Source organism: Eleutherodactylus coqui, chromosome 6 (genome assembly GCF_035609145.1).
Source record: "Eleutherodactylus coqui strain aEleCoq1 chromosome 6, aEleCoq1.hap1, whole genome shotgun sequence".
In the NCBI taxonomy this organism is placed as follows: domain Eukaryota; kingdom Metazoa; phylum Chordata; class Amphibia; order Anura; family Eleutherodactylidae; genus Eleutherodactylus; species Eleutherodactylus coqui.
Window position 1 is genome coordinate 49,031,394 of NC_089842.1, and position 20,698 is coordinate 49,052,091.

At 45.6% G+C, this 20,698-nt stretch overlaps 2 protein-coding genes across 2 annotated transcripts in view; both read right to left on the reverse strand.

Annotated features, from left to right (window-relative positions):
* The window catches only part of LOC136633577 (zinc finger protein 777-like), a 45,616-nt gene extending 33,446 nt beyond the window's left edge, over window positions 1–12,170 (reverse strand). Inside the window, exons 1-6 of the mRNA XM_066609340.1 lie at window positions 12,105–12,170; window positions 9,436–9,516; window positions 7,304–7,430; window positions 6,308–6,415; window positions 2,575–2,652; window positions 222–314 (exon numbers count right to left, since the gene is read on the reverse strand). Of these exons, the coding sequence (XP_066465437.1) occupies window positions 222–314; window positions 2,575–2,652; window positions 6,308–6,415; window positions 7,304–7,430; window positions 9,436–9,447 (418 nt within the window). The 5' untranslated portion in view covers window positions 9,448–9,516; window positions 12,105–12,170. The remainder of the gene's footprint in view (window positions 1–221; window positions 315–2,574; window positions 2,653–6,307; window positions 6,416–7,303; window positions 7,431–9,435; window positions 9,517–12,104) is intronic.
* A 4,335-nt stretch (window positions 12,171–16,505) lies between these two features.
* LOC136632123 (olfactory receptor 4Q3-like) lies at window positions 16,506–17,444 on the reverse strand. The gene has a single exon (XM_066606755.1). The coding sequence runs from the start codon at window positions 17,439–17,441 to the stop codon at window positions 16,506–16,508; it is 936 nt and encodes a 311-aa protein (XP_066462852.1). The 5' UTR covers window positions 17,442–17,444.
* Between the last annotated feature and the right edge of the window lie 3,254 nt (window positions 17,445–20,698).

Here is a 20,698-nt window from a genome sequence, read left to right on the forward strand (position 1 = left end):
ACGTTGACCACACATGCTCAGCCACCAATCCAACATCACTACGGGGAAGAAGAGACCCTTGCAGTGATAGGCATAATGAAACATGGGACCCCTGTTCTTGAGATTGGTGGGGGCCTTAACAGTGAGACCCCTAACAATCAGCAAGTTATCCCCTATCCTGTGGATAAGGGATAACTTGTAATTTTGGAACAACCCCTTTAACTTTGCCAGCAGTTACTTACTCAAGGTGTTCTGCTGAGATTCAGAACAGACATCACCAGGAAGACCCGGATTTTTCTTTGTATCTCGTACAAATGTTGGGATACCCGGATTTGCTGAAAAGGAAAAAAAAAAACACTATAAAAGGAGATCTAAGAAAAAGAATCTCTATGCATCTCCGTGTCCAGAGACATAAGCACCACAATTTCAGACAAGCAGGATGTGGACATTGAAAGGACTGGCCGCTGTAGGTACAATTGTCCAGAGTTTATATGGGCAGCGCTCATTACCACCGCGTTTATTGGCAGATTATCTGCTCTATGGGGACAACCAATTAGTTTTACTTTTGCTCCATTATTTTGGATTTGGGCTGTACTGTGAAATAAGTGGTTTTGTACCAGTTGAAGAGCAATGTCCAGAGTTTATAAAATGGCCCTTTTGTTGTTCACTTCTGAACGACTGTCTGCTTACTGTGAATGGAGGCAGGCGGGTGGAAAACGCTACCCGGTCCACTCTGCCTCTGTTCCAGGAGCGCTGTGAGCAATACCAGTGATAGTCAGCCCTGTGTAACAGCCCAAGAGCGAGCATCACTGGGATGAGTGTCGGACATAGTTTGCCCATCTAAAAGGACCTTAAGCCATCAGTAGCTGCTGCATGGGGGTCATCCCCATCCATCAGCCAATCATAAGCAGACAGGAAAAGAAGTGCGGTGCAGGCTTCACACCCATTGAAATCAATGGGAGAGCTGTGCTAGTCCCCCACTTCCTGCTTCTCTGCTGGACATCACATCCAGTCCTGACCCGGAGAGGTGCAGGAAGTGCCATAGCAGCGCTGCTCGCCCATTCAATAGGAGTGAAGTCTACGGCCGCACTTTCTCTCCTGTCCGCTTATGACAACATCAGCTGATGGACGGGGGTCCTGAGTGAAAAAGAGACCAGAAAGCCCCTTTAAAGTGTTTGAAGTTTGTATCAGTGCCGAGATTCTGTGCCCCACAGGCTGCATAGCAACTGCATGGTCATCCACTATTGGAGTTACGCCTATGCATGGAAGAACACATGACAAGAAACGTATGTCCGCAACCTCCAATGGAAGCTACTGCACATACGCTAGTGTCCTGACTGTCCAGGACCTGTACAAGCGCAGAGTAAAACTAGCTCATGCTAAGGCCGCTCTCACATGAGTGTTTTTTACAAAGTTTAGTGGGGCTTTTAAAAACGCCTGCTAAAAACGCTGTAAAACGCCTTTATTGATTTTAATGGGGCTTCTCAGCCGAGTGTTCAACATTGCATGCTTTTTCAACTCAATCTGTTCTATTTTAGTGTGTTTCAGTGATTTTTAATGCAGATCCTCACTAGTTAAAAACACAATTGAACGTGTTTGAAAACGCTGTTCAAAAACACGGTAACACGCCTGTGTGTGAGTGGCCTTAGTGGCTTTCATCTGAGGTTGCAGTTGGACGTCTCATCATGTATTCGCCCATGTGCAGCAGTATTATGGACCCCGCTGTCATGGAGGAGAATTGGGTGTGAACAAGAAGGGGGGGGGGGTGAAGGTTCACGTATACGGAAAACAGCAGCGAACTTCTAAAAGCAATGTGTTAGTAAATTGCTTATTCTGTTGCTTAACACGCAATTGGACATTATGTACCTAAAGTCGCCAATCTTCTTAATGTGGTGATTTGGATCCACATTTCGCTGAGGTAATATTGAACTTGACAGAAATCAAAATGGAGAGGGTTGACATCGGGGCATTGGTGTATTGCAGCCAAACCAAACGTAAGAGCAATAAAGGTGGCCATATACTGTAGTCAGCTGACGACTATGCTTCCCGAGAAACAGAGGTTATCTCTTCCCTGAGAGTAAAGACATGCCACCTCTGCCTCAAAAGGATCACAATGTTTCATGCACTCACAGGTACAACTGATTTATGCAAAAAGGCAGACCATAACACACTAGTTTTGGAAAAAGTTTCAGACAGTATATTTGCATCAACCTTCAGTGCTCCGTAAACGGTACTGACTAGAGATGAGCGAGCATACTCACTACGGGCAATTACTCGAGCGAGCATTGTCCTTAGCGAGTACCTGCCCGCTCGGAAGAAAAGATTCGGGTGCCGGCGCGGGTGAGAGGTGAGTTGCGGGAGTGAGCAGGGGTAAGCGGGGGGGGAGAGAAGAAGAGAGAGATCTCCCCTCCGCCCCCCCCCCCCCCCCCCCCCCGCTCTCCCCGGCGGCTCCCTGACGGCACCCGAATCTTTGCTCCCGAGCGGGCAGGTACTCGCTAAGGACAATGCTCGCTCAAGTAATTGCCCTTAGCGAGTATACTCGCTATCTCTAGTACTGACCCATCAAAAGGCTCAAAAACTGCATCTAGAACTCACCATTCAGTGGCTCTACGTAAACTTCATCTTGCTCCCTGCTGTCTTCTGCCTCAATCCTTATTAAAATATCGGGATGATCTAAACAATGAAACAAAATCAAAACTCCTAAATATTACTGTAAGATTCTATTTGTAATACAGTAAAAATATAAATCCATCCGCAGGATAAAGATATTATCATAAAACCAGGCTGGACAAAACCCAGGAGGCCAATGAGCTTGGGATTTCAAAACTGGCACAAGGCTGCGTTCACCTTTTACATCTATTTTAATAGCTTCAATGTATCTGAAACAAAAAGAAGTTTTGTTTAAAACTATTGAACCGTTCTTTGTTTACAGCTCCCATGCATTGCTATGTGTCTCTATAGTTACAGACTACAAACAAACCTTATGTAGTCTGATTCTGGAGTCCTGTGTAACTCCAATCAGTTTCAGTGATTTATCAGTCGTTCTCTACGGGGGAGTGCTGCTCGTGTAAATGGGCCTTAACATATGACTGTAGGATCAGACTACATAAGGTTTGTTTGCAGTTGTACTCAGGGTGACACATGGATCTGCTCAGGAGCTGTAGACATACATTTGCAGTCCACATTATTCAATCCTAATTGCAAATTAGGTTTATTTTCCAAATTAACAAACTTTCAGGTCAAGCAAGAACAATTTAAATAACTCACCACAACTAATATAACAAGCCGTTTCTCCAAATTCAATACAAAATGCCACTTTGAGGGTGCATTCCCACGAACGTATATCGGCTCGGTTTTCACGCCGAGCCGATATACGTCATCCTCATCTGCAGAGGGGGGAGGATGGAAGAGCCAGGAGCAGGAACTGAGCTCCCGCCCCCTCTCTGCCTCCTCTCCGCCCCTCTGCACTATTTGCAATGAAAAGAGGCGGAACGGGGGCAGGGCTAAGTTGTGAGAACTAGCCCCACCCCCATTCCACCTCTCCCCATTGCAAATAGTGCAGAGGGGCGGAGAGAAGGCAGAGAGGGGGCGGGAGCTCAGTTTCTGCTCCTGGCTCTTCCATCCTCCCCCCCCCCCCTGCAGATGAGGACGACGTATATCGGCTCGGTGTGAAAACCGAGCCGATATACGTTCGTGGGAATGCAGCCTGAATGACTACCACAATTATTCAACTCCCTTAATAGAATCCCTCAAAAAGCGCACATTTGCAAACCAGGTGTTCTCTCAAGCACACCTGCTGCAAGGGCTTCATTAGTTGCATCAGGTGTGCTTGATATAGAACACATCAGATATCTGGACTGCCTAGGGCTTTGAGGACTAAGACGTTTGCTTTCAGGATAGAAATATTGCTTTCTCATGAAAGTGGTCCAAAAAGTCAAGAGAAGAGATTTTTGTCTTGCACAAACAAGAAAAGGATACCAAAGGATTGCAAGGGCACTGAATGTTCCTGGAGATACATTTGGACACAGTTGACAAGTTCAAAGTTGAAGGAGCACTGGCTACACAAACCCTCAAGTGGCTGCAAAATACCTGACTTGGGACACTAGGCACGTAGATTTCCGTTTTACACAGTAAGGTACATACGAAACATTGAAGGTCTTCTTGTCTGAACCCCAAGACATACACCTCCACTGGCCCAAAAGGACTGTTTATATGCACACCCTCCCATCTTTATTTCCACATATAGTTGTGTTGCCCATGCATATTGTTTCACAAGTAACCCCTACCAATTGGCACAAGAGATTTCACAGGTTTATAATGTTTTGTTAAAGTTTTTTATGTTAATTTCTTGCAGGTATGACTTCAACTTTATAGTATAGACTGCGATGTAATCTACTCAAGATATGTAGGTTATTGATGTGGCCACATCACACGTGTATCTTGTTTTCAGTTATTCAAGATTGCTATTGCTACCTACCTAATGCATACTGCTCTCTGATTGGTCAGTACTGCTTACGTGACATAGTACTGGCCAATCAAAGAGCAGAACTAGTGCATTAGTAGTCTAACAGTATCAATGCACTGTGGGGATTAGGTAGTCTGAAGATTGCATCAGCCATTTTGAATGGCTAAAACTGGGCCATTCAGTGGATTAAAGGAGCATCGACATAGAAGACCAACAGCAGGTAATATAACTCTCTCCTTCAGTCCCAAGATAAAATTTTCTCCTGAAACTGGAGGGTTGCTTTAGGCTGGGTTCACACAGGGCGGGTTCCCGTCGGAAATCTTGCGGTTTGGCCGCAGCAAAAACCGCGAGATTTTTGCCGGGAGAACCGCCACGGTTTAAGCCGCGGCGGCTTTGAAGCGGCCCGGCCACTCGCTCTTTCGCTACGGCCGGCGCTCCCATAGAGGAGAGCGCGGCCGCAGCGGAATGAAAAAAAGAATGGACATGCTGCATATTCTGAAACTGCGGCGGCCGCAGCCGTGGTTTCAGCCGGACTTACCGCAGCGGATTGGCCGTCCTGTGTGGACGAGATTTCTGAGAAATCTCGTCCACATGGCTGGCTAATCCCGAGATTAGCGGCCGCGGGCGGATTTGCCACGGTGGAATTCCGCGCGGCAAAACCGCGGCAAATCCGCCCTGTGTGAACCCAGCCTCAAGATTCTGATTAGTGTTGAGCGAACCAAACCAGTAGAACCCTATTTCGGGTCGAACTTTGCTAAAAGTTTTGTTTGGCATGAACCCGAGCCGAGCTTTTAAGAAGGTTTTACCCCAAACTGGTTCTGTTTGTTCAACACTAGTCCTGAACATGGGTTTTTAACACTGTCTAAAGCCCTTTATCATTTATGGCTCTTGGAAAGTGTTCTACAGCAGTTTTAGGGGTTTGGTGAACTTTAGATTTATTTCAGACTAATTCAGACTGAACTGAACGTCTTGCAAAAGTTCAGCAAAGTGACTGAAGCAAACTTTTTAAACGTTCGCTCAACACTAATTCTGACTATCTTGTATAAGATTTAACCCAGCACTTCAGTACTGGAGAATAATAGTCCCTATTATTATTGTTTATGTCCATATGCTTACTCTTCAACATTTGTTACTTGTAAATTGAATTATTTTTATATATGTGAGGGCTTATTCAGATGTGCGTATATCGGCCGGGTTTTCACACCCGGCCGATATACGCTATCCCTTTCTGCAGAGGAAAGAGGCGGGACTGGACGGGAGCAGTGCACTGAGCTCCCGCTCACTCACCGCCCCTCACCACTGTTTGCAATGAAAAAGGCGGAACAGGGCGGAGCTAGGTTCCGCCCCATCCCACCCCCTCCCATTACAAATAGTGGCGAGGGATGGAAAGAGGGTGGAGAAAGGGCGGGAGCTCAGTGCACTGCTCCCACCCCGGCCCCCTGCAGAGAGGGACAGCGTATATCGGCCAGGCGTGAAAACCCGGATGATATACGCACATTTGAATAAGCCCTTAGTTTGTGTTTTTCCTTACCTGCATTGTTACGTTTTTTTACACCGCGAGGCTGCATCCGCACGGGCTACAAAATCTCGCTACAAAACATCGCTCATGTGAAAGAACCCATTGGAAACTATGGGCTCCACATTGTAGCGATGATTTTGTAGCCCGTATGGACACAGCCTAAGTTCAATAAAATGAGTTTTTAAAAATTGTTGCAAGGTGATGTGTCTAAAATTTCAAACCCTTACTTCGTTACTGAAAAAGATAAATTGCCCTCTGAAGAGGTGCAAATACTTCCTAAAATCTACAATTGTCTATCTAAAAAAAAAACTACAACAAAGTTTCCAAATATAAAGTCATTTTACCTCCACCTGGGATCTCTTTCCTTTCTCCAGACCTGCAGTCAATGCGTACACACGACTCATCTTGCTTCTTAATGTTAAATAAAACATCTGGATTAGCGATTGCATATCCTGTTGAGATAATACATATATATCATAACCGTGGCGTTTCCCAATAGGTTGTAGACTAGTAACCTAGACTGTGCTGGCATCTAACAACACACATCTGTGCAGCTTAGGAAACGGGTTTAAAGGGAACCTGTCACCGGGCTCATGCTACCTGAACTGTTGGCAGTATGAACCCGGGACAGGTATGTACAGTGTACCCACGTATGTTCTATTCTGAAACACCGCAGCACTTCAGAATAGACACACCTTGAAGATTCACTCCAAATGAAGCTCATGGCGGTGGTGTGCCAGCTTTTATCCGCTCAGATCATCTACAGGAGTGGTGTCAAACCCATTTTCACCGAGGACCACATCAGCCTTATGGTTGTCTTCAAAGGGCTAATTGTAATTTTGAGACTGTATACTAATATTATCCCCCATAGTGGCTCCAGTAGCAACAGTGCCCATATAGTGGCTCCTGTAGTAATAATGACCCCCCCCCCCCCCCATAGTGGCCCCAGTAGTAATAAGGTTCTCCATAGTGGCCCCAGTAGTAAGTGACCACCACAGTGGCCCAGTAGTAATAGCACCCCCATGGTGGGTCCAGTAGTAATAGTGTTCCCTATATTGTCTCCAGTAGTAATAGGGACCCCCATAGTAATCCCAGTAGCAATAGTGCCCCACCCCGCCTCCATTGGCCAGCCAGCATCCTTACAGGCATTCCAAATCTACAATACAAATATATATTGTATAACCAGCGCCCAAGTAACTGATCCAAGTCTGCTGGTGCTGGAGCCGCAGGGGCTTGTAATTAGTACCTACTAGGGTACCCCTTATAGGGTGGTGTTAGCCCTTAGGGGCGGAAGTCCAGGGGCATTTACCTCTTTCGGTCGGCCCTGCATAGAATCTCACCTAGTGTTGTTAAGGCTTCATGTATCTCCCTCATGACATTTTTGTAGAGGTCTCTCTGCCAGAGCTCCATACGCAACCATTGCTCTTCCGTAAACGAGGCAGCGACGTCATGGAACATAACAGGGACCTGTGGAACAAAGAAAAGTTATGCCAATACTAGCCTTATAAACTCAGCACAGTAGTTGCTGCCAGAGCCCACCAACTGTGCTAGAGATGTCCAAATCCTTCGCACTTCGGTGAAACTTTCCCCATCTAATTTAGCTTTTCCCCAAAGATAAGCGGTACCAATTGTGTCTGGCAGCTGCCCATCTATCCTCTTCCACAGAGTGAACACGGTCCCGTAATCTCTGGTAACTGTCTGTTTTAGTAAATAACGACTCTGGGGTATCCTTTGTTCTAACTTTTGCTGGACCCTCAGTTATTCCTCCTGTAAATGGAAACATTTACAACTTGTCTTTAAATTGTCAATAGAGTCTGATACGGTTAACACTGATTGGACAGTAGGAGGCCGTATTTACAAAGCCAAGTGCGATGGAGGTCAGTGACAATCTGACCTGTATGTCACTAGTTTTTCTCCGATTTTCATGCCTGTGCGATGTGCTTCAGCGCTCACACATGATCCGCATCAGTGTACATGCGTTTTTCATGTGTGTAAAGAAAATTGCATGCAGCTCCATTTCTGAAAGTGATCTGGCAAGATGAAAGCTGAGTAGGGATGAGCGAGTATACTCGCTAAGGCACTACTCGCTCGAGTAATGTGCCTTAGCCGAGTATCTCCCTGCTCGTCCCTAAAGATTCGGGAGCCACCGCAGCTGACAGGTGAGTTGCGGCGGGGAGCGGGGCAGAGCGGGTGGGAGAGAGGGAGAGATCTCCCCTCCGTTCCTCCCCGCAGCTCCCCGCCGGCCCCCAAATCTTCAGGGACGAGCGGGGAGATACTCGTCTAAAGCACATTACTCGAGCGAGTAGTGCTTTAGCGAGTATACTCGCTCATCCCTAAAGCTGAGTTCTGATTGGTTGCTTTGGGCAACAAAGACAGTCTCAGGGCTCACTGACACGGGTGCATGTTGTTTGAATATTCCGAGCGAAATACGCAGCAAATACGTTTTTTTTTTGCCCCCATAGACTATAATGGTGCGTATTATGTGCATTATACACACCAAAATAGGACATAATAGGACGTAATACGTGCAGAAAAAGGCAGGTGTGCACGGCCCAATATAAGTCAGGGGGCTTTTAGCACTGCGTATTACACAGGCATAAAATACACACGTAATACACAGCCTGAAATCACTTGTATGTGAGCCCTTACTGCTAACTACACACAGCCCAGCGTGATATCGTGCCGTGAAACTCGCGCAATGTCGCACTCGTGCATGTGCAATGTACCGGTGGATGTGAGGCGATTTTCTGTCGGACTGACGAACAATCGGCAATTGTTTTGCATTGTTTTCAATGGGAAACCTTGCATCACACTGAAAGCAATGGGCCGTGCGTTTCGAGGGAGCGCCCAAAGATAGGACATGCCACGTTTTTTTTACCACATTGTGATGCAGTTAAAAAAAGAAAAATCGCTTGAGTATGTGATCCCAGTCAAAAGAATGGGGTTCATATTCGTGCGAGATTTGTACATCTCGCAACGCACAAATCTCACGCTATTTTCACGGTCTTGTGAAATTGGCCTTGGCCCTGTGTCCCACGGGCGTATTTGCGCGCGCAATATGCAAAGATTAGAACCCACTGATTTCAATGGGTTCATTCATATGCGTGTATTTGACGTGCGCATTTCGGTCTAACAAAAAATATGCAGCACGCTCTATTTTCCTGAAGAATAGAAAATTGAACTCATTAAACTAATTGGCCATCTCAATGGCTGAGAGCGTCTTTGCGTGATTTTTACAAAAAGCGCAGTAAAAAACGCACTTGTACGCGCAAATGCACAACTCCCATTTAGCAGAAACGCATTGCAAATGCGCGGTCAATGCGTAGATGTTCGTGTGACGCGGGCCTTTTTTTGAGCAATGAAGCCCAGAGTTCTAATAAGAGCTGCTCCAGAACTGTTATTTCATGGGGGATATCAAGTATTTACGAGATCAGTGTCAGGAGAATGGGTGAATGCACATGCGTGTTCTCACCTGACGGGACATGGTGCGGCCTCCGAGATCACGCCGTGTAAGGTCTCAGCATAAAGCTTCTGCAAACACTAACCGTATTCACTAGGGTAAAAGAACAAACAGCAGTATAAAGCGCTGACTACATGGTTATTACATAGAGATCCCTGCTGCAGCTTATTAGCATATACTTTACATATGACGTAGCGGATCGTTGCAATCAAGTCTTCAGCGCTGTCACTAGTCTAATTCATTACATACATCCAACACGGTTGTATACCTAGATGTGGTGCAAACCCCTATAGAATGCTGTGGGGATGAGTACAATAGATGCAGTACCAACCAAGGCCACTGCAATGAGGACGGCGCTATCTGCTTCCTGTGCTGTCCACACTGACGTCAGCCTAGTGAACAACTGATTGGCAGGGATCCGGGCGGCGGCTGCCCCTTGACCTATCCTATCCGAGATCATGAATAGTAAAAGTCTTGGACTACCCCGTTAGAGTGGTTGTCCACTCATGAAATACTGATGGCATATCCTTAGGATAGGTCATCAATAGTAGATTGGCTGGGGTCTGTCCGCAAGAAAGTCCACTGATCAACTGTCCGATAAGTCAGCATGTTTGTGCCCTGAACTGATTTCTGCAGGAAGCAGACAGCTCCGTTTTTACTGCAGTGGCCAGGCTTGGTATTACAGGCAAAGTTTCCATTCATTTCAGTAGGAACTTATGCTGCAATACCGAGCCTGCCCACTGCAGTAAGAACAGAGCTGTCTGCTTCCTGCAGAGATCAGCTCAATGCATGAGTGTGCTGGCCTGGTGAACAGATGATTGGTGGGTGTGCCATTTAAAAAAACCTGCACATCCCATGATTGAAAACATCGCAAATGGGAATGAAACCATTGAAAATGATTGGTTTCATACTCCTGCGTTTTTACTCGCTTTTGCTTTGTGCGAAAATTTCGCATTTTTAGCACCCGTGTGAAACCACCCTCACGGTGCCAGTACTGGTGCATCTTGTCTCCACCGGAACTATGGGTGGAGGCATAGATTTGGCAGGATCTCTAACAGGGCGTCACGCCCCCAGATGTTGATTGGCTGCTGCCGCTGTGTTCTGCAGGAGCAACATCAGCACCGTGGAGGACATGGGTCCGAAGCTGCGGCTTCCCTACAAGCCGCCGGCGTTCCTGCGCCTTTTCATTAAGGAGAGGAGCTGGCGCTCCGCAGCTGAGCGGGGTCAGGAGGAGCGGCTTTTTCCGCTCCCACAGCATGCCAGGAAGGAGGAGGCTGGACAGAGGAGGCAGCTCTGCGGGGTCCGGAGCACCCGCTTTCATAGCTAGGAGCCAGCACAGCGCCGGATGGAGAAGCGCCGTTCCCATTGCCACTCCGACTGCTTGTCGGGAGGGTGATGGCAGCACAGCGCTGACCATGGTCTGGAGGAGCGAGGATTTTACTACCGCCGCTGCCACTGCATGGCAGGACGGAGGACCATCTTGAAGAAGGGACCGCAGAAAACTGACACCGGGGTCGGAACCAGAAATTTGCAGCACGCTGGGGGGGAGTGACAGCTTACAGAGGGGCTAGGAGCCGAGATGGAAGCCCAGCGGGAAGCACACATGGAAGACCACCGGGTACAGGCGCAGGAGATGAATGTGTGCATCAGCCAATCCGCTGTTGTGGGAGTCACCTTGCTCTCCCCTACTACTCAACCCATTCTCCTGGTGGAGACAAGATGCGCCAGTACCCAGGGTGCCTTCTTTTTATCGCTACACACGAACTTACGATTTTTGTGCGATGCGTTTTTATCATTAAAAACTCCTATTGTCTTTCGCGAGAAAAATGCGCAAGAAAATCGCAAGCAGCAGCAAGAAAAAGCACCACTGGAGCGATTTTCTTGCGGCAAAATCGCGATCCCCAGAGTGGTGGAGCCTTTACTGTGAATGGAGGTGGCCATAACAGAACAAACCCCCTGCCGCTCAGAAATCTCCTCTTGACATTCCTCTTTTATTCCTCCTGAGAATGTATGAGTAAATTCCTCCACTATTCCTCATGTCAGCAGCGCTATTACCCAGCCTGGCCAGTGGCAGCGCTGATATACGCACACCCCTCACTGCAATGCTCTGTTGCTCCTTCATCCATACATTTCCAGGAGGAGTAACAGAGGAACGACGCAGAATGCTAAAAATGTTATTAAATCGGAACGCAAGCATTTACCGAAAATAGTCATGTTTCGAGAGAAAACAAATCCTCTTTAATGATGCCTTTACAAGCGGACTACGCCATTTAATTATGAGCCTTCAGGTATACAAATAACTAATAATAAGCACTAAATGGCGACATCAGGAATATTCTTTGCAATAAATATTTTGCTTGTTTGCGCAGACGTTAATTATATTAGTGAGCGCCCATCGGCATACGGATACGAGTGATTATTACGCCTGCAGGTCTCACCCCAAACCTATGTTATATATGCCAGCCTTATTGCTGATGCAGTAAATGCTAATGTAATAATAATGTTATTATCTGTCATATTGTCACAACAGGGACATGTCACTGCTTTAAGAAATATGCAAGGGGCAGACAACCGGAAGTGAAATTGTCCGACTTCCTCTAGTTCCCCCCTATAGATACAATGCATGGCTGGTCAGACTAATCAGATGTCATATCATGGTATAGATTCTGGGACTTCCTTACTGTGAGAGCCTGGAGCCCGAAGCAGTCCTGGTCTTCGACAAAATGGCGCCGAATGTCTTGCGTGTGAGACAGGAAGATGAGCTGAGGTTTCGCTCTCGTGTTTGGAGCAGGTCCCGCGGCGCGGCGATGAGGTAACTAGAGCGTGCAACCTAGAGCGCGCTGGGAGCATGTCAACTTTTTCCACAACACTTCTCTCCTATTCAGCAATTCCAGCAACCTGATTGGTTGTTTGCTGAATCAGCCAACCCAAACAACCAATCAGGTTGCTGGAATTGCTGAATAGGGCAGAAGTGTTGTGGAAAAAGTTAATATGCGCGCGGCAGATGCTCTGCGCGCCATTTTTCCGTAGACAGCCAATTACCTGCTCATCGGAAGCAAAGCAGGAGAAGGGCTGTCAGCGCCCCCTGGAGGCTGTTACCCTGCAAGCAGGAAAGATGAGGCTCTGAGACTTGTCATTTCCTTCTGTACCTGAAGTGTAGTTTATATGCAGAAATTAAAGTAAAGCCCCATCTTTGCAGCCATTTTATGGCGACTCTATGTATAATGTTAACCCCTTAAGTCCGTGGACCGTTTTTTTTTTTTCCATTTTAATTTTTTTCCTCCCTCCTTTTAAAAGAATCATAACTCTTTTATTTATCAACCCCCATCTCTGTTTGAGGGCTTGTTTTTTGCGGGACGAGTTGTATTTTTCAATGGTGCTATTAAAGGTACCATATAATGTACTGAAAAACTCTAAAAAAAATTCTAAGTGGAGTGAAATAGAAAAAAATGAATTTCTGCCATTTTGGGTGTGTCTTGTTTCTACGGTGTACATACTGCAACGCAAATGACCTGACTTGATTCTATGGGTCAGTACGATTACTACGATGCCAAACTTATACAGTTTTTGTTTTGCTGTACTATTTTTTAAAACTTTAGTAAAACTTTTTAAAACTTATTTGTACCTTTTTTTTTTAGTCCCAGAGGGGACAAGAGCTTGCAATGATTTGATCGCTCGTGCAGTATGATGTAATGTCACAGCATTAAAGTATACCGCAATCTGATAGGCATTTTAACAAGCCACGTCACTGGCAACTAGCTATCACAGCCCTCGGGCCTTTCAGAAAGCCTCCGGCTGCCATGACACCTGCACAGCAACCTGCGATCTTATCGTGGGGGGCAATGTGGGACTCCCGAACATCAGTTGGGGCATTTAAATGCCGCTTTTAGAATTGACTGCGGCATTTAAAAGGTTAACAGCTCCGATGAGCGGTGCGGCTTATCAGAGCTGTTGCGGGCGGGTGTCGGCTGTAAGAAACAACTGGCACCTGTGTTGTATGGAGTGATATCACCCCGCGATCCGCCTCCATACACACCCCGAAGCTGTAGGACGTAACTGTACTCCCTGCAGCGTTAAGGGGTTAATATTGAAGTCATTCTCATTAGTAGAAATAGCATATTGGTGTATAGTACAGGTTGTGATAACCATTAGAATGGTGGACCCCAGTCTCCCTGTCAGGTGCACAGAATGGCTCACTGACTGCAGCTTTGGAAGATGAATGGGGTCCCCTATTCGAGCAATCGGTCGAGATCCTAGCGGGTCTAGAGTTGCAACCTCTGTCACTAAAAAATACCTGCCAAAGGAAAAAGGGGGTGTGGTTAGGGCTGCGGCTCATCACAACGTATATTTTTTCTACCTCCGTTATTCTAGAGGCCGCAATAGTAATAGTGCCCCCAGTAGTAATAGTGGCCCCAATAGTAACAATGCCTCCAGTAATGGCCCAGATAGTAATAATGCCCCCTGTAGTGGCCCGAATAGTAATAGTGTCTCCAGTAGTAATAGTGCCCCCAATGGTGGTCCCAATAGTAACAACGCCCTTTGTAGTGGCCCCAATAGCAACAACACTATCTGGGCCAGTAATGCCCATGATAGTAATAATGCCCCCAGTAGTGGTAGTGCCTCCAGCATTAATAGTGCCCCCAATGGTGGCCCTAATAGTAACATTCCCTTGGTAGTGGCTACAATACTAACATCTCTCTCAGTAGTGGCCCCAATAGTAACAGCACCCCCAGTAATGAACCGAATAGTAATAATGCCCCCAGCAGTGGCCCCAATAATAATAGTGCCTCCAACAGTAATAATTCCCCCGAATGGTGGCCCCACTAGTAACAGCGCCCTCAGTGGTGGCCCCAATAGTAACAGCTGCCTCAATAGTGGCCCGAATAGTAACAGCAGCCCCAGTCATGGTCCGGATAATAATAATCCTCCCAGGAATGGCCCCAATAGTAATAATGCCTTCAGCAGTAATAGTGCCCACAATGGTGGCCCCAATAGTAACAGTGCTTTCAGTCGTGGCCCCAATAGCAACAGCGCCACCAGTAATGACCTCAATAATAGTAGTTGCCCCAATAGTTATAGTGGCCCCAATAGTTATAGTGCCTCCAGAAGTAATAGTACCCCTTCTGAATGGCACCAATAGTTAGAGTGCCCCCAGTAGTGGCCCCAGTAGTAACATTGCCTCAGTAGTGGCTGCAATAGTAACAATGCCTACAGTAATAATAGTGCCCTTAATGGTGACCCCAATAGTAAAAGCGCTTTCAGTAGTTATAGTGCCCCCAATGGTGGCCCCAATAGTAACAGCGCCCCTGAATAGTGGCCCTAATAGTAACAGTGCCTCCAGTAATATCTCGTAAAGTAATAGTGGCCTCAATAGTACCAGTGCCTCCAGTAGTGGCCCCAATAGTAATAGTGGCCTCGATAGTAATAGTGCAATCAGTAGTGGCCCCAATAGTAATAGTGCCGCCAGTAGTGGCCTCAATAGGAATAGTGCCTCCAGTAGTGGCCTCAACAGTAATAGTGGCCCCAACACTAACAGCAGGCCCAATAGTAATAGTGCCCCCAATAGTAATAGTGACCCCAAAGGTAATAGTGCCCATAATAGTGACTCTAGTAGCAATAGGGCCCTCTCTTTATGCCCTCCCCATCCTGAAACTATGGCCAGGTGGCAACTCCACAGCATCAAGTATGTCCCTCACACTGTCTAGCTCACGTCCGGCCTGCTGCTGGAATTAAAGGCTGTGACCGCAGACCTCTCCTCCCTACCCCAGCGTTTGCAGTCACCAGGAGGAGAGGTCTGCGGTCACAGCCTCTAACTCCATCAGCAGGCCGGACAGGAGCTAGACACAGTGAGGGACATACTTGATGCTGTGGGGATGCTGTCCGGACATACTGTACTAGGGGACAGCAATTATTTTTTACTGACCAGTAATATGGAATATACCATGCTGGATAAATAATGTAATATCTAGAGATGAGCGAGCATACTCGCTAAGGCAAACTACTTGAGCGAGTAGTGCCTTATTCGAGTACCTGCCCGCTCGTCTCTAAAGATTTGGGTGCCAGCGGGGGGCGGGGAGCGGCGGGGGAGAGCGGGGAGGAACGGAGGGGAGATCCCTCTCTCACTCTCTACCCCCCACTCCCCGACGCAACTCACCTGTCACCCGCGCCGGCAGCCGAACCTTTAGAGACGAGCGGGCAGGTACTTGAATAAGGCACTACTCGCTCGAGTAGTTTGCCTTAACGAGTATGCTCGCTCATTTCTAGTAATATCTTATAGTACTTCTTATGGATGTGAAACTACTCAATATATGTAATTTAATTTTTTATCAATATTTATAGGGTAAAAAACATTTTTTTAAGGGCCGGACTAAGTTTTGGGCCTATTACCTATCCACCAATGGGACCTCCACCAGTCAGGAGAATGGGAGTCTGTTTCACATCTCCATTTCCACTCCATTCAACTCTATAGCACTCGGCTATCTCCGGCAGTCATGTAGAGCTGAATGGAGCCGCAGTGGACATGTGCAATTACATACAAATGGAGTGACATTGGACCCCATATTGTTGTGACCGACAGGGGTCTGAACAGGCACTTATTCCCTATGCTGTGGCTAGGGAATAAGCTTAAAATTTGGCACAACTCCTTTAATCATCCAAAATGTTGGGAAGACTAAGGGCCCTTTTACATGAGAAGACTTGTTGGGCCAGATGCCCGACAGGTCGTCCCAGCAATAATCGTTCCTGTGCTTATACATAGGAACGAGCAACACTTGTGAACGGAGGTGGAGCAGGGTGGTGATCATTCCAGCCTGCCCGCCTCCATTCCTATTTACATGGACTGATCCTTCATTTAGTTTTCCACATGCATAAACTGAACCACAAATGAGAAGCGAATGAATTCTTGTTTGTCATTCAGTCGGGACATGCATTTGCACCGAATGATAATTGACCTGCTGGATGTGGGAGTTTGAATGATTTATCGGCCCATGTACAAAGGCCCTTAATCCAAGCTCCAGAAGACACACAGATAATTGTATTTCACTTGTTTATTTTGCTTTAACAACATATAGTTTAAAACAAAATCAATGTCTCCGAAGTAGTTTCTTCCCCAAGAAGGACTTGATGGCAGCTTTTACCTCCTTGTTTCTGAGAGTATATATAATTGGATTTAATAAGGGTGTCAGCACTGTATAAAATATCGACACTGTTTTATCAGCTGAAAAAGACACCGAGGGCCTCAAGTAGATGAAAACGCAAGGTCCGAAAAAGAGGGTGACCACAATGAGATGGGAGGCGCATGTAGAGAAGGCTTTGCCCGTCCCTTCATCAGATCTGGTCTTCACTATGGTGTTGATAATCCCCATGTAGGAGACAAGTAGGACGATAAAACATAGTAGTGATATCAAGCCACTGTTTGCCACAAATATTATCTCAATGATGAAGATATCTGAGCAGGATAATACAGACAAGGGATGGATGTCACAGAAGAAATGGTCAATTTGGTTTGGGCCACAGAACTTCAGTTGACAGGTTAATATTATCTGGATGATGGAGTGGAAGAAGCTTATGACCCAGCACACCGCTTCCAGCCAGTAACAAATGGTCTTATTCATAATACTAGAATACCGTAGAGGGTTGCATATGGCCACATAGCGGTCGTACGCCATGACGGTAAGCAGAATGCACTCAGTTCCTGCAAAGAAGTGTAAGAAGAAGAGCTGTGTGATACAGGAGCTGAGGGAAACTGTGTTTGTCTTCGATAGAAAGTCAACCAGCATCTTAGGGACAGTCACCGATGCGTAGCACAGATCTACCAAAGATAATCTGCTAAGGAAATAATACATGGCTGAATGGAGACGGGAGTCAAAATACACCGTTACCATGATGAGAAGATTGGCGATCAATATGAGAATGTAGACGATGAGTAGAAGGATGAACAGGGCAATACTCAGGTTAGGAAAATTGTTCAGTCCAAGGAGAGTAAACTCCTCCACATTCTGCTGGTGGGTAACATTCATCTTCTTTAGATTCTTTTTTGCTAAATGCCAAAACAAGAAGGTAAAATCATCTTTATTATATAGGTTTGCCCATAAATGTCAATCATGCATGTCATCAATGTCATATTGGTAGGGTTGTGGGAGTTGGGGTCGCCTTCAGTCTTCATATATCTATCAAATATAAATTGGGAAACTGAAGCTAAACTATCTAACGATTTAATTACTAAATATTTAAGAACTTAATGATGAGTTTCCATTTCAGCCAAACATGGCCATGATGGGAACACTGCTCTGTACGAGGTGGCCGGGAGGATAGAAACAGTTGAGCATGGCTGGTCTACGCTGTTTCCAGAACTTGGTTATTAAGGAAGCAGAGTAGTGAAGCTTGTTGGGCTCTTCCGTAATCTTGACCACCCCCTGCCCACTTGTACAGTTGAGCCCGGGCACTGGAGAACAATACTAGTGATAGTTCCGCTCCAAGAGGTGAGACCTGCACTTATCTATTTACCAATAGACCTGGTAAAATAACAAAGGTACAGGTAGGGGTGCATAAGGAATAGTCAACATAATATGATAAATTTCCAGTTGTCTTTCAATAGGATGTTTATCGAGGAACCACAAAAATCCTGAGCTTCAGAAAGAGAAAGTTTGATAAGCTTTTGGATGTCCTTAAAGGGGTTCTGTCATAAAAAAAAATCAATACTTACCTATTCCTCCATTATCAGTCTTCTTACTGCACCTCACTGATCTTCTTTTGGCTTCTGTAGTCCCCCGGGTCACATCACCTCCAGCCAGCCTAATATTCTTCTTCATCTGAGGATGCATCCATTCTCGGCAGCCTCCTTCCGGCAGGTCAATGTACGCTACATCACTAGTGACATAGCATTCACTGCCTAGCAAGGAATGCCGACTCCTATGCCGCGCTATTACCGAGACTGCACATGCGTGCTGTCTCGCGACAATATTATATGAATCTTGTGGTGAGACAGTGCACACGTGCAGTCTTGATAATAGCCTGGCATTCCCTGCTAGGCATGTACACTGACCTGCTGGAAGAAGACTTCTGAGAATGGACGCTTTAAAACAGGAAGAAGAGGATCCGGACGGCTGGAGTTGAGGTGACCCAGGGGACTGGAGAAACCAGAAGAAGATGGGTGAGGTGAAGATGCCTGTGGAGGAATAGGTAAGGATTTTTTTTCTAATTATAGGCAAAACCGCTTTAACCTCATTGACTGTGACAGTGTTCTCAAAAATAAGTGTACACTTTAAATGGGATTTTTTAAAGGCATCCTAAATATTCATTGTGAGAGTAAAGCTTAAGGAAATAACTACATTTCTTTTTTTAGTGCATGTATATTACTTTTCTTGATAGTGGCTTCTGTCCTGATTGGGGTTCACAATTTATATTTACCTATCCATATGTTTTCGGAGCGTGGAAGCAAGTTAACAAGAGAATATAAAAACTTCATACAGATGTTGTCTTTGGTGGGATTTGAAGCCAGGACCCCATGCTGCAAGGCAACAGTGCTAACCACTGAGCCACCATACAGATAAATAAAGATGTCAATAAACAATGGAAAAAGCATTTAAACTACTAAAATAAGCAGGCCGTGAAGAAGCACTAAGAAACTATAAGGAAAAAAATAAATCACTGTACGTAAAAAGCAGATAAAAGCAGCAAAGCTGGAGAACATAATGTCATTACTTTACAGCTCACTGGGCAGACCGCACATGGACTTTTGTGTACAGTTTTGGGCTTTCGTGCACAAGACAGACAAATCTGAGTTAAAACCGATTCAAAGGCGGGTGGCCAAATTACAATATTGATACACACTGGAACAACAATTGTAAGTTGAAACTATTGTAACTTGAGACCATATGCAAAACTGGTAAATGGTTCTAAAGCCCCCAAAGTGTCAACCAAAAGTCATACAAAATTAATTTTAGAGAAAGTTAATCCAATAACTAATACACATAAGGCAAGTTCTTCTGGTTCATTATTAGAGAGAACTACTGGAAAATGTAAATCACTTACTATGTGGAGGACAGGGTCTCCTTCAGGATCCTGTACAGAACACACAGTGCAACAGAAAAATAATATGGAGCCGCCCTGATCTCATGTCTAAAGGAGCAGCTGATTGTGGCACATGTAGTTAGCAGAACAGAACATGTAGTACCACACTGTTTTGTAGAAAAACACTACCAAACAGCCAATCAGTAGTATAAGTGCTTTACCAGTGAAATAGTCATGCTAATTGGCTAGCTCCTCCTGTCAATCACATGTGTTGCCAATCCAAACAGTGACCATGGTATGTTAAAAATATTGTATCCTGAGACCATTGTAACTTAACGGATTACTAATGGAACGGTTGGACTACAATACAAATGAAATGATCAAAAAGAGTTATTTAGTTTAGAATAAAAACTGCTAATGGGTGACTTAATAATTATGTATTAGGGGTATATGTGAATATTAAGGTTCAATACACTATGTATATTAAAGGCTAAGAGCAGAGAAAGCTACTACTACAGAGGGCTGTAATTAACTCCTGGATGATGTGCCTTCTCTTATCAGCAATGAGGGTAAAAGGGACCAGCAGCTACTCAGAGGATGGAAAGATAGCTGTGTAGTATCGAGTAATCGTGTTTATGCTACATAGCTTCTGAAAGAGAAGAGGGGATAAAGAGCTGAGCTGGTGCATGGTCATGAAAAAGAACAGCTGATCAGTGCTGGGAATGCCCCCCAGCCGGTGACTTGAATGTAAGAGAGTTTGCAAACCAAGTATGAAGCTTTCTAAATGCATGTGAAGGTAAACTCAATGCAAAAACACACGGGGCAAGTGCATTATGTTTTTCAGCAGGAACTTGGTAAGATATATGTGTGTTGCATTTTCATGAATAAGGGTTTCTATAGCCTTTATGTATCTGAATGAAGGATAAATATAGTATGTATATTAATACTCCCATATATAGAAGCGAAGGGGCCCTATAGCAAAAATAAAAATGGGCCCCTTATTACGGTCTTTCCCTTTCCATGACCCTTAAAATATTTCCATACCTCCTTGTCTTTAACCAATTCAATTGCTCTGCAGAGGGAAGTCCTGACCTGGTTTCAGCCATCCAGTCAGAAAGGGGGTAGAACCAAACATCGCTAGGCCTCATTGCAGCCACATGGTCTGCCTCTATGGTACAGTACATATGCCCTTGTATATTAAATATGCATATTATGTCAGTATGTACAGTATATTACAGATCAATACAGAGATCTCTCCCATGAT